We start from the raw sequence: 13,055 nt of genomic DNA, 5'->3' as shown, positions 1-13,055 counted from the left end.
TGAGTCAAGGTTCAGTTTCCTAGAGACAGACCGGCAAACACACATAGCACTTTGTTAATCCTGCTGCCATATATACTGTGGAATTATAATCAGCTGCCATGAGCCAACAGCCTGGATCTCAGTGTTATAAATCAAATCAGCACGAGGGACTTAAAAGTCCTGACTCAGCGGGAGCAAAAGATCAATCAGAACTGAAATGTTAACAGTCCAATAAAAAAAAAAAACAGAATAATGAGAATAAGAGAACAGTTACAGACATCCATCTGCAGATTCATTTCACTAGAGAGACTGATTCAACACGAGCAGTATTACAGGGACAAAGAGCAGGGTTAGTGGCCCAGCAGGTCACAGTCACTGTGGTCTCGAGAGGCTGACAGCTCGCCAGTTATCCCACTGAACTGCCTGCTGCTCCACTCTAAGATGGAGACAATGAGGCGGCCACACATGTGTTTCCATAAATATAAAGCATGTGTTTGGTGTCTTTAAGGCATGTGTTAGGTGACAGTAATACCATAGTAAAAATGGTAGTAATAATACCATATGACTGCGCATGCGATATACAGACAAGAGAGAAACCTGAAAAACATAAATGGAGGAGCAGAAGAGTGGAGATGCTTTCATATAGGAGGTCGTACAGGAGTGGTTCGAGGAACGTGAAAATGACGTGAATCTTCTGCTATGGCCATCGCAGTCACCAGCTGTCAGTTCAGACCAATGGGATGTTTTGGACTGACCTGTTTTGTAGGACTGTGCATTACCATCATTAAATGACGACATATATTTTGTGTGTTCATCCCTTCACTTTCAGACTCTGAACAGAGTCCGAGTTCAGACTCTCCATAAACATGGAGTGTCGCATGGCTGTGGGTTCAGTTTCTGTCGTGCCAAGGAGCAAAGAAGCTGCTCTGTCTTTGTCATCAGCGAGCAAAACAGACTTTCACAAAGTTGGCCCTAAAGGTTTTTACTGGAAGCCGTTTGACGCTGTGAAAATGGACAGTGTGTTAATGATAGTGGTTAAAAAAAAAAAAATCAGTGTCATTTTGTGAGCAAAAATGCCAAGAAACAGAGAAAACACTCTACCCTCTACCAGTAATAGTTAATCTAGTAAACATAACGAGTCCACAGGGGAAATGAAATACATAACGTGACACAGTAACCTTTAATGTTGTCTTAGCAACACATTATTCACACAGCTGGTTAGCGCTAAACCAACAGCAGAAAATCTTATTTATCTACCTAAAATGACATACGCAGAAAACAACAGTCAAAAAATATCTAAAATAAATGATGATGCTACAGAATATGGACCTACAAGGCTCCGTGGTCAGGTCATTGTGTATACCACCGCTGACTGACTGCCTGTCCGTTTTTCAGTCTAACAAATAAACTGTTAAATGCCACTATCATATAAATATCAGCATAATAGCCGTCAAGAACCTAAAATAATCTTTTGGTCATAGTTACTGCTCACTCATGTTTAAGTGCACAGGCACAATGCACGCAGGTACATGGATACACAGGCAGGTAGACCTTTTAATCACTTCATTAGACCTTTATTGATGTTTGTTGGGCTATTACCCAGCTACATACCCACCGTTTAATATTTGTGTCACAAGAAACAAAAACAGATAAATGATTAAACTCACATTTACTTATCAAAACGGTTGTGGATTCAGTTTGTCATTTGCGAGTGTGTCACTTGTTTAGCAAGTTTTAGAACCTTTTAGAACCGACTATATATAAGAAAAAGTATCCTAACAACCAATCTAGTGACTTTTGGTACTTCAACTTGTCCTTTAGGAGAGTTGTTAATACTGCGATCCTCCATCCTTCCTGATCGTTGTGGCTCCGGTTACTTGTTACGGCCTCATATTACAAACAGGCAGCACTTGTGCTGCAGGAAAACTAGAGTTTTGATCAGACACATTCCCAAGGCTCACATTAATAGATGAGAGCAGCAACAGTCCACAGCTTTCCATTTTTCAGTCACGCTAGCGGCGATTTCAATGTCAGTCTGCTGGTTGGCCCACTGCTTTGGTTACCTCGAGATCAAAGCTGCTGAGTTATGCATGTGACCGACATTCAAACTGGACTTCTAAGTTTGTGCCACTGCTGTACACGCTCAGTTAAATCAATTAAATCTCTAACACAAACATGAACCAGACAAGTGATTTGTGGATTAATTAAAGGATCTATTGTCCTTGTATGAGTGAACTGAGCATTTAGGTGTGTGTTCACACTGTGTGTGCACAGACCCCAAATACAGAGCACACACACATATATGTAAGCTGGGACCCAGTATCAAAGAGTGGCAGCATCACATGGTGCTGCAATTTGTCTATGTTTAGGTGGTAGGCCTTAGCTAAATGTGCACTGGAAACTGCATTCCTGCCTTAAAACCACGGCTTAGCTTTGTCTGCAGCTATTATCCTAATCAGACCGAGGGGGCCTGCAGTCTCGGGGGGGGGGGGCAGGGCACGTCTCAAGCATCACTCTCAGTAGCCAACAAAATGGCAGAAAATCATCCACAGTAACAAGATAAATTGTTTGGCTAGGACTGATCAAAGCTAGCGTCGAGATGTGTGTCACTGGAACCTTCTGTCTGTTAAGATGAACAAAGCTGGCATAACACTGTAGGGAATATCCCACCTACAGCTTCAATAGCTTATGCATGTAAAAGAGGAAAAAACAGATTAACGACTGGCTGCTGAGGTGAAAGTCGACAACAATATTGTTTATCTCGGCCTGGTACACAGAAAACCCCACGCGTTATTATGAAGAAGCCGAGAGTCGTGATCTGTCAACACAACAAGAGAATCATAATCACTGTTATCCTGAGACCACTCCCTCTCATAGTGTGTGTACTTGTGTGTGTGTGTGTGTGTGTGTGTGCGCGTTTCTATTTGAGTCTCCTTGTGATAAAGAGGAGGGCCAAAGGGGTGGAAGGAGATAAATATTCTGGTGCGTTCTCCTCTCCATCACTTTGTGTCTGCCTGCATCCAAAGCATCAACACAGCAAGGTAAGGACATGAACCTCTGCTACACTAAAATCGATGCAACTTTTCAAAGTCTTTAACTCTGTGTTGAGTTTAAATTATGAGACTATGCTGCTTTTCTTTATCTTTTGTGAAAGTAAAGTGAATTTCTATACATGTTAAAAAGTGGTGATCAGACAAAACATGCCTTTGATATCTTACAGACCAAAACAATTCATCGCAAAACAAGAATCTTTCTAGTATGTATTAGTGGGTCAGTTGCTTGGTTAAATCAATGTGGGGCCAGAACTGTTCTGAGAATTGGGGGCTCTTGTCTATATTTGTGTCTTTTTCCAGCGGAGAAGTGGGGGTGTAAGGAGGAGATGTTATCTATCTGGAATGGCTGCCATTGTTGGGGCCTTGCATGCTTCTCCCTGTCTGCCATCACTTTGCTTTCTGGCAGATGAGTGTGCTATCAGCACTGGGAGGTGGCAGGTTGATTTTGTCCAGCAGGCCTTTCTACGAGTGAGACAGCAACAACAACAATACCTGATGAACAACACAGTTTAAAGGCTGGCCGTGTGAAAAGTCACGTCCCTTAGTAATTCAATACAGAATTCATGAAACATTGCTGAAGCACAATAAAAGCAATGAAGTGGCAAGTTAGTTAACACTAGATAACGGCCTTTAACAGATCAATGGATGTCTATATATGGACTGCACATTTCCATCCTTGTAACACAATACAGGCGACTGTGTGGTGGAATACATCTACACTGGAGCTAAAAGGGAAACCTTAGTTAAGACCCACTGGGGCACCAGACCCAAGTGGTCCCCACGGTTGAGCACTTCAGAGGCAAAAGGTTTTATTTTTGTCTTCTAGGGGGAACTGACATAGCCAGGATGCCTGAGAAAGCGTAAGTGTATTGTGTTTCTGTTATTCTTTCCATTTCCAAATCAGAGTATCAGTGTCATACAGCAAATGGGCTTTATGTATAGCGACACATACTGGCATATAATTTGGTGACTATCAGATGCAATTCATTAAATCTTTTGCAATTGAATTCTAATGCATCTTCACTATCCTTTCCTTATTTTCTACCCACAGGCCAGAGGTAAGATTTCACAAGACAACTCACTGAGAAACCTCATAATTCAATCTAAAGCACACATATTAAGAATAATATGTGTGCATTGTGAATAAAGTTTAACATGAAATTAAATAAACTTTTTTTTTTCCCCCCCAGAGGAAATCTAAAATCTCAGCCTCCCGCAAGCTCATGCTGAAGGTGAGTCCTCAGTCCAATTTGCACAGACTGCATCTTCAATTGGAAAGACAGTAATTCTAAAAAGTTCTGTTCTAAGTTTTACAACTATTTTGTGTGTGGTATTTCAGAGCATGATGGTTGCCAGGGCTAAGGAAGAGCTGGAGCAGGAGCTGGAAGAAAAAGAACAAGAGAAAGCAACGTACCTGGAAGAAAAGTCTCCTCCAATACAAACCAGTGGGATGTCCTTAGCAGAGCTACAGGTGTCATTTTACATAAACCAAAGAGTTGCTCATAATTGCAAACAAAATCTTCACTGCACTTTTGTTATACTCACTGAAATCCTCTTATTTGCTTTATAGACATTATGTGAAGAGCTGCATGCCAAAATAGATGTGGTGGACGAGGAGCGGTACGATATTGAAGCCAAAGTCTTGCACAACAGCAGAGAGGTAAGAGAACACAGCCAATTTCCACAACAAAGCGATGATTGGACAATGAAGCTAGAACAACACACTGATGTACGCCAACAAGCACAATGTGTCAAAACACCTACAACTACAGTTAAGCTTTAAATCAACTGATCCTCCAATGAGACAGTTGGTGTTAAAGTTGAATAGCTGTCACTGTCTGTGGCAACTGCCCGAGATTAACTTCCCCTCTACTTTCTCCACAGATCAAAGACCTGAACATCAAGGTGCTGGACCTGCGAGGGAAGTTTAAGAGACCTAACCTGAGAAGGGTGAGGGTCTCCGCAGACGCCATCCTGCGCTCCCTACTGGGCTCCAAACACAAGGTCTCTTTGGATCTGAGAGCTAATCTGAAATCGGTCAAGAAGGAGGACACCGAAAAGGTGAGCTTGAGAAAAATCAAAGTAAAAACTAAATACAGACAAACCTAAGGAGACGCTTTTGGCCAAAACACAATGAGAGACTGTGACCTCCCTGTGATTCTCTCTGATCAGGAGAAGACGGTGGAGGTGAGTGACTGGAGGAAGAACGTGGAAGCCATGTCGGGCATGGAGGGCCGGAAGAAGATGTTTGATGCAGCAAAGGGCCCCAACCAGTAAGCGGGTGATAAAGAGCTGGCTTTCACCTGAGATCAAACCAGCAAACAAGAGCCCAGCACAAAACATAAATGCATTTAGTCTCCAGTACTTCAGTACTGTTCAGTTCAGTTCAGTCTCAATTAGATTTTGTCTGATGTTTTATACCGAGTACATTTTTCCAATAACCACTCACATTTACTATGTTTTGTTTATCACTGAAATAAACACAGCATTTACGGCCTCTTTTTTGTTGGTAGTTTTGCATTGACACACGTTAATCAGCTGTTCCGATGTATGGTCAGGAGATTTAGGATTTTGTTTTGATGCACATGCATAGTTTTATGGACCGCACACGCACATTTTAAGTGAAGATGCAGAAACACAGCTCAGTCAGATAACTCAAAAACTAAGATCAGTGATCTAACGTGCTTATTGAAGACCCAACTTTCAATTAAACAACAAGACAGAACAGCAACAACTGTGGCTATAATTCACCATTACGTATATTATCAGTACTACCGATGCAAATAAGGTAGATGCAAGCAGATGCTAAAACACTGCAACACTGTACTTAATGCTGTGGGTAATCCAAACTAGGTCCCTCTCCTCGTAAGGACAGTATCTCAGATGTCTGTCATATACCTTTTTTTGTGAATGTTTGGTCTTAGCGTCTGATCTGGCCACATTCTGGGAAGCTGCAAATAGTCTCTTTTTCACAGAGTTGGCGTACTGTGCTGGAGACTCGTGGGGGTGGAGCTGTGGAGGCGTAGGACAGCAATCAAGCAGATATAGTGGAGGGTTGGCCTCTCAACCGCGTGCCACATGAAATGGCGTGAATCCAGTTACAGGGTGTTGGTATTACATGCCAACTCCACCTGATGAGGGTGCTCATCTCAGGCACTCGCCTATTCAAAGAGCAGCTTTGCCAGTTCGTTTTTTTTCATGGGGCGGTTGAACTGCTCCACTGCTTGATCACACTGGGGATGGTATGCTGTTGTCCTGAGTTTACACAGTCCCAAGAACTCCCAGAGGGGCAGTTGGAGCAACCTGGTTAGCATAACTGTTTCAATTTTTAATGGCCTGCTTTGATCCTCTTTTCAGCTTTATTTGTTGACTCCATCCTTCTGGTCAGCGCTAAATCCTGCAGTTTTTTTTTGACCGCCAGCTCCCACCAACCGCCAAGTTGACTGCTCCCACTCCCACGAGATTTGTGTAAGGTGCCAATCCTGATGCAGCCCCCTAGCTTGCAGCAGTCAGACCTTGTGATGCTATGGGTCCCTTGTCCTCACCTACAGTCCCACAGACACGCAAAGCAAGCATTTCAAAGACGGGTTGCCTATGAACCTACATCAAAAATGTTCAAGCCCTTACTGTATTTCGACCACAGCAGAAAACAGAGAGAAAGAGGAGATCTGCCCGTCTCTGCCATCCACTGCAGCAGAGGAGGACACACAAGTGTAGTGGAGGGGGCATGCATCCGCGCTGCCTCATCCTACCAGGAGTGCCAGAAGCTTTTGTGCATCCGAGCAACCAGCGTGCCATCAGTGTTGAGCGCCAGCGGGCACATGTCTCCCCCTTGCAGATAACTACTTAAACTGGACAAAAGATATTATGTACATTTTCACATTTCCACCTAAAGTGAACAAAAGATGCTCTCTCTCTCACACACACACACACACACACACAAGGCCAGCATTTACATATTCTGTGTTATTTTAATGTCAACACCTACACATTGGATTTGTTTACATACTGTTGTATTATTCTCAAATTGCTTTGTTTATGATGGTTGATTTGCTTGCTTAAAGTTGTGTTCATTGAAATCTGCACGGGGGAAAGTTTTCATGACAAAAGAAAATCACTTCCTAAAGAAGCTAAATCACAGAATTTGGCTGAACAACAGCAACATCAGCGTTTTTCACTCTGCACTATTGTCTTATTGCTCACATGTGTGCTACCTACTGTGCTGCAATGCTCAACACCTGCTGCCGCAGGTGGGCAGCCAATACTGAAATGAATCATAGGAAAATAAGTGCAGTCTGCAGCAGTGGTGGGTGGACAAACAGCACTGTAACATGTTGAACCAATCGTCTCCACAGCAATAGTGTCCACTGGTTCCTGGAGAGATCCTCAGACCTTCACAGCTTGGGGTATGACATAGAGGTAAGGTCCACAGTGAAGGGGAACGTGGAGGGCCTGGGCCGTCCTATGTATCACTTAACCCATGACTATCCTCATATGTGGGACAAGTTAGCTGTGTTGCAATACTCAACACCTGGTGCTGGAGGTGGGCAGCAAGCTCAGGTCATCCACAACTAGCTGTATTTTATGTCCAGTTCAGCTTTAACACGTTGAATAGCAGTGGGAGGCTCTGCCAGAATTTGTGGAGGGGAGGGATGTGTCATTGGTGAGGCAGCAATAAATATGCAGGGTGCTGGGGATGCTACAGTTACAGCCAGCTGTGCCCTTTCACGCTGCCTGGCCATGTTCGATGCAGCATCAATAGTTGTTGCTCAATGTTCATGAAATGTATGTTCAAGAGAGGGATCTAACCAATCCACAAATATCCAAAATAATTCACACTTCTGAGCCTCGTTAGCATAAGAGGGGGATGACTTTTTAATGAGACAGATTAATTCTGCTACACAGATCTCAAGTGGTTCACTGCGTTTACATGGGCAGGGTGTTAATATATGTCTTGACAGCAGCCAGATATTGAGTGCCAGCAAAAACAGCACTGACACTTTGTTTTGATTCCACATAATAAAAACTGTGTCCCGGAGACGGCTGGATCAGCTAGTTTAACGGCCAACAGACTGCATTTATCATTTATTAGAGCCACTCTGAACTGCTGAATCAAAGTCACCCCCCCCCCCCATCTCCCTGACACAGATGGGAAATAGAGGACACTACCTGACAACTCCAGCTTGAAAAGATGCAAGTTGGAATCCCGTGCTGGTGTAGCGTGCATGGGCGGAATTGATTGGCAAGACTGCTGCAGCTGACTGCAGTAGAAATGCAGTAGAAAAAATAGAAACAATATAGTGTACTATATACCTATCCTTATCTTTTCTCTGGCTTTGGGAGGTTCTGAGTATCCCCTCTTCAATTTGCACATTTGGATCATTTCCCACAAATACATCACAAACTACTCTGAACTTCTGGGATTCGCTACCTCCTAGATATAAACGTGTATAGTTCCCCTTAAGTTCAACCTGAGGCTACAGTGACAATAACTTCCGTCTTCCTGAGACACCAATGTTACTTTTAGGGTTCAATAGAGAATAAGGCATGTGCATGTTTTGTTCTCTCAATACAAAGCACAAAAGATATTCAATGTGCAATGACAAAAAACCCCAAATTACAGAGGGTGGAATCGGTTCATTTTTGGGCGTTTTAGCAAGAAAAATTACGACAGCAGTTACTCACCAGGGGAGCTGGTCCATACAAGCAGAGGAGGTTGCTCGTCTATTTTTGAGAGGCAAGAGGGATATCAGTATGTACTGGTTGAAATAAACTATTACCAAATCTCACAATCAATTAGAAAATACTTTTTATTATTATTAAATATTATTGTATCACATAATATTATTAAAATGTTTCGACAGTGACACCTGCAGGCAAAGGGTAAAGAGCAGTCTGTGTGACGGGGCGGTGAGAAGACAGGACACATCCATGACAGGACCCTGCTGTGCTCCCTTTGGGCAGGACCTCTTATGTGGACTTAATGCTTTTCTTGTTTTAAATGGTAATCTGTTATTGGCCAAACAATGTAAAATGATGCTCCTCCCTAACCAATCAACACCCAGAATATTGACATTGCGTCGCTCCGATGACAATCTCAGAGGATCCCTGTCCTCCCTTGTATGTGGCCTAATTGTTAACCAGATATAATCAAAATCTCTTACCTGGTGTTTGCGATATCTCACAAATAAACACATGTGGCTGACATGTCTTTGGCTGAGGACAATATAAATAGGAAATGTAGTACTGATCCGACTTTGCCTTCATCTATAATAATGTCAAACTGAAAACTGGAAACCAAACCGTGTGCTGATTTCACTTTAATGCCCTGTTAGAGACTCAATGACGGCTGATGATGAAGGAAGCGAGAAAATGTTTATGTAACACACATCGCCCTCGCAGCAACCTCTCCGCTGCCATTACGGCTGAAATGCAGGACTGTCAATAGACACCTTTAAGAAACGCAGGTGTTCCACACATGTTGTGTAGATGTGAATAAACACAGGTAGAGACAACATATAAGAAATCTGTGTAACGTAATTCTTGTATTGTGACGCAGCGCTGCCATCCAGTGACTAAAAAGTGCCATTAGCCATTAACAGGACAGAATCGTCAAATACAATAAATAATAGTTCCCAGTTGATTAAGTAAACCAAACTAAAACTAGTGCAGTCTAATACAACAAAAAGAAATTCTATCTTCATGAAGGTTATAATGTTTTGGGGATTTAATGTTCATGTGTTTTTACTCTAAACAGCAGAAAAGAAAAACTAGATTCACATATGATGGAGCTGGTGAATTTAACACATTTTTCAAAGCATAGCTTTTAGTCTGCAAAAATTGCTTGCATCATACTACATCAGCAAATTTTGTTGTATTGCATATCCTTTATAAAATAACAGCATAAGCAATTCCTGGCAAGATCTGGGACACTTTATCACCAGAATGTTTTATGGCTGGAGTGCTCTGAAACCAAAATACACCAAGGACCACTAACATTTTTCAGCTACACACTGTGAGGTAGTTTTCTCTCTTTAACTTGGACCAAGGTCACCTGTCACCAAGCTGATAGCTGTGCTGCAGTGTCCAGGCATTGCAAGATAGACTATCTCCTGTTGAAGAAACATGCTGATGGTGACCTGGAGACTCCATATAACACGAATGGAGGAGTGAGGTGAATGGTTGAAATGCTTTGTTTAGATTTTAGAGAGCCAATAGACATCTCACACATATTTGTGGTGTAGAATGACCACATTTGAGCATGCAGTAAATTTGGCACGCCTATCAGGGTTAAAATACTGATCACAGAAAGCAATCTGGAGAATTAAGGTGGCATCCAGCAGTGCTCACTCTGTTTTTTGCTGCCGTCTCTGTTCTCCTTGGCCAAGCATCAATAAACATTGCTGTGTAAGATATGAAGGTTTCCAGCGAGCTTTTCCTCAGAGTCAGTGCTACCCAAATCAAACATAGTGTACACGGTCTGTTGTACCTGGTTCCAGCGTGCCGTGCTCAGGGATGTTCTGGAAATGGTTCACCATGCGTTGCCATCTCAGTCTCCATCACATCACATTAGCCTCCACAGCCCCAGCCCTCCCTCCCTCTCCTCTGCAGCAGCATCCAAGGTTTTCTGTAAACCTGATTCTGATCAGAAACAAACACAATAAAAATGTTTAGTGTCATTGTATTACTTAGATTTGCTTAAATAATGGAAATATGTGAAAACCACAGAACATTTTTTTAGGGGGTATAGATGGTAAATCATGGAAAGTACCATAAAATGTATTCTTTCTCTGAAAACGTGCTTTTATTTACAACATGTATAAACAAATCCAAGTCATATTTAGTGTAATGTATAACCCAATAATATAATTAACAGCATATACAGTGAAAAACAGCACAAAATGCTGCTTACTATTCTAATTGTCATCCTATCTGGGCTCCACTGTACATCACAGTATATTTGGCACCTGCAAAACATCTACAATATATTATCTACTAGGAAGACGATGTTGTTAAAGCTGACTGTGGTCATTCACTTTAAATAATATACACTGCAGTGGACCAACATAGCATTTGGGTGGAACATCACAATTCCTTCTGTTAAAACTATGATGTCTAATGATGTCTAAAGTAACTATTAATCCAAATAATATGTTGATTTATTACACCTGACAAAATGAAATTACAAAATATAAATAAATTAAAAAAATGCCATGTGGCAACAAATTCATTCAACTATTTTATTAAAATCGTATCACATCTTAACTGGTTTTAATGATAAAAACTACTATTTAACTTACCCCAGATACTATTTCAGGTTTTTTTCCTGAAATAATTTCCCTAAATATTGATCAGTTAGTTGACTTTGGGAGCCCTCGTGACCCTCTCAGTGTCACGTGTCCATGGAAAAGGGAAGTGCAAACTGAATTTGTTTGTCATTAAATCTGTTCAAATATTTGTCCCCACATGGAAATAGACCCCCCTTTTCATAACTACGTAGTAAAACATGTTTCTATATGTTTACCTTTTAGTAAAATGGAGGTAAAGTCATTGTTGCTACATGGCAACGCCCTGCAGCAGAGGGCTAATGCTAGCTAACATTAGCCATTGTTCCTCATTAGCTGGCGGGTTTTAAGGGGTAGCTACTCTCTCAAAACAAAAACATACTTCTCACACTCAGCCATTACTGAAATATTCACGCGGACTAATTTGGAAGTTATTGAACATTTAAAAAAAACAAAACTTACGGTGCACAGTTCGCGTTTTCTTCAATCTAAGTCCTCATGAGCGGCCTCCTCACGGTCCTGAAGAAGCAGCTGTGAGTATCACAGATATCCTGAAGTCCATCACATCTCCGGGAAGGTAAACACGGCCAGGTTTTCTCTGCAGGTGCAGCAGTGAAGTCACATGATCTCTGCACCTGCGGCCGGCCACGATGCTAGCTAGCGTTAGCTAACTTTGTATGTTCAGAAAACAGTGGGCTGCACAAACACAATAACATGATATGATGTAATATATAATAATGTAATCATGATATAAGATCGCAATGTAAAACAACCGAAAAACACACCGACTAAACCACTCAGTTTCAGCCCCTCAGGACCATGTGACCATGTGACCCGGTGGGTTTGAGGAGCTTTGCCTGAAACATTGACTGTATAGATTTGTGGCCCTACAGTGTTGTAAGATATATGAAACCCTGCATTACCCTGTAATTTGGTTATTTTCAGACAAGTTAATGTATAAATGTAAAAAAACAATTAACCTGCAAGTTTCTCTTACAGATTCTTAGGTTCATTGAAGCTAATCAGAGGAGTTATAGAGTTTGTTTTGCAGTAACCGCAGTGTGACGTTATTAATTTGAATGTGGAAGAAGGATTAAAGCTGTATATATACAGTATATACAGCTTTAATCCTATCCTAATATATCTATTCAGCTTTAAACCTATACACACACACACACATATACACACACACACACACACACACACACACACACACATATATATATATATATATATATTAATATGTGATGTGTGCTGTTGCATGTGGATGGTAGCTGGGAGGGTGAATAAATATTTCAAGTCAAATGCATTATAGTTTTACATTAAAGCACTCTATTTGAGAGCTTGTTGAGAGATTGTCATTAAGTTTAAGAGTTTAAATAGTGTTATTTCATGGTTGTGTACGAACGTGAATTAATCTTGAATCTAATATATATATATATATATATAACATATGGTTATATGTTGTTTCAGATCTTTACTGTTTACATTTAATGATAATTCTTAAATGTGATTATTTCAATACATCCATGCAGTCCTGAATAAAAGAAGTCCCCCAAAGGTGGCTTGCAGAAATAGAGGAAAGTGCAGACAGATGCTTTGGGTGCATCCTCTTCACTTTTTATTTCTGACACCAGGTGGCAGTATCAGCCTACAGGCAGTTTACTGAGGAAACGACAAGAGATTTTCCCAAGCAGCAGGTTTCAGCCTGGCAGCTTCAGATCAAAACATGAATCAA

General features: G+C 41.4%; 1 protein-coding gene across 1 annotated transcript; it reads left to right on the top strand.

Annotated features, from left to right (window-relative positions):
- Positions 1–644: 644 nt before the first annotated feature.
- Positions 645–5,309, top strand: LOC139211342 (troponin I, slow skeletal muscle-like). The gene is made up of 6 exons (XM_070841634.1): positions 645–664; positions 4,225–4,264; positions 4,372–4,503; positions 4,603–4,692; positions 4,917–5,093; positions 5,205–5,309. The coding sequence occupies exons 1-6, from the start codon at positions 660–662 to the stop codon at positions 5,307–5,309; spliced, it is 549 nt and encodes a 182-aa protein (XP_070697735.1). The 5' UTR covers positions 645–659.
- The last annotated feature ends 7,746 nt before the right edge of the window (positions 5,310–13,055 follow it).

Source organism: Pempheris klunzingeri, chromosome 2 (genome assembly GCF_042242105.1).
Source record: "Pempheris klunzingeri isolate RE-2024b chromosome 2, fPemKlu1.hap1, whole genome shotgun sequence".
Taxonomy (NCBI): Eukaryota; Metazoa; Chordata; class Actinopteri; order Acropomatiformes; family Pempheridae; genus Pempheris; species Pempheris klunzingeri.
This window is presented reverse-complemented; position numbering and strand designations above follow the sequence as displayed.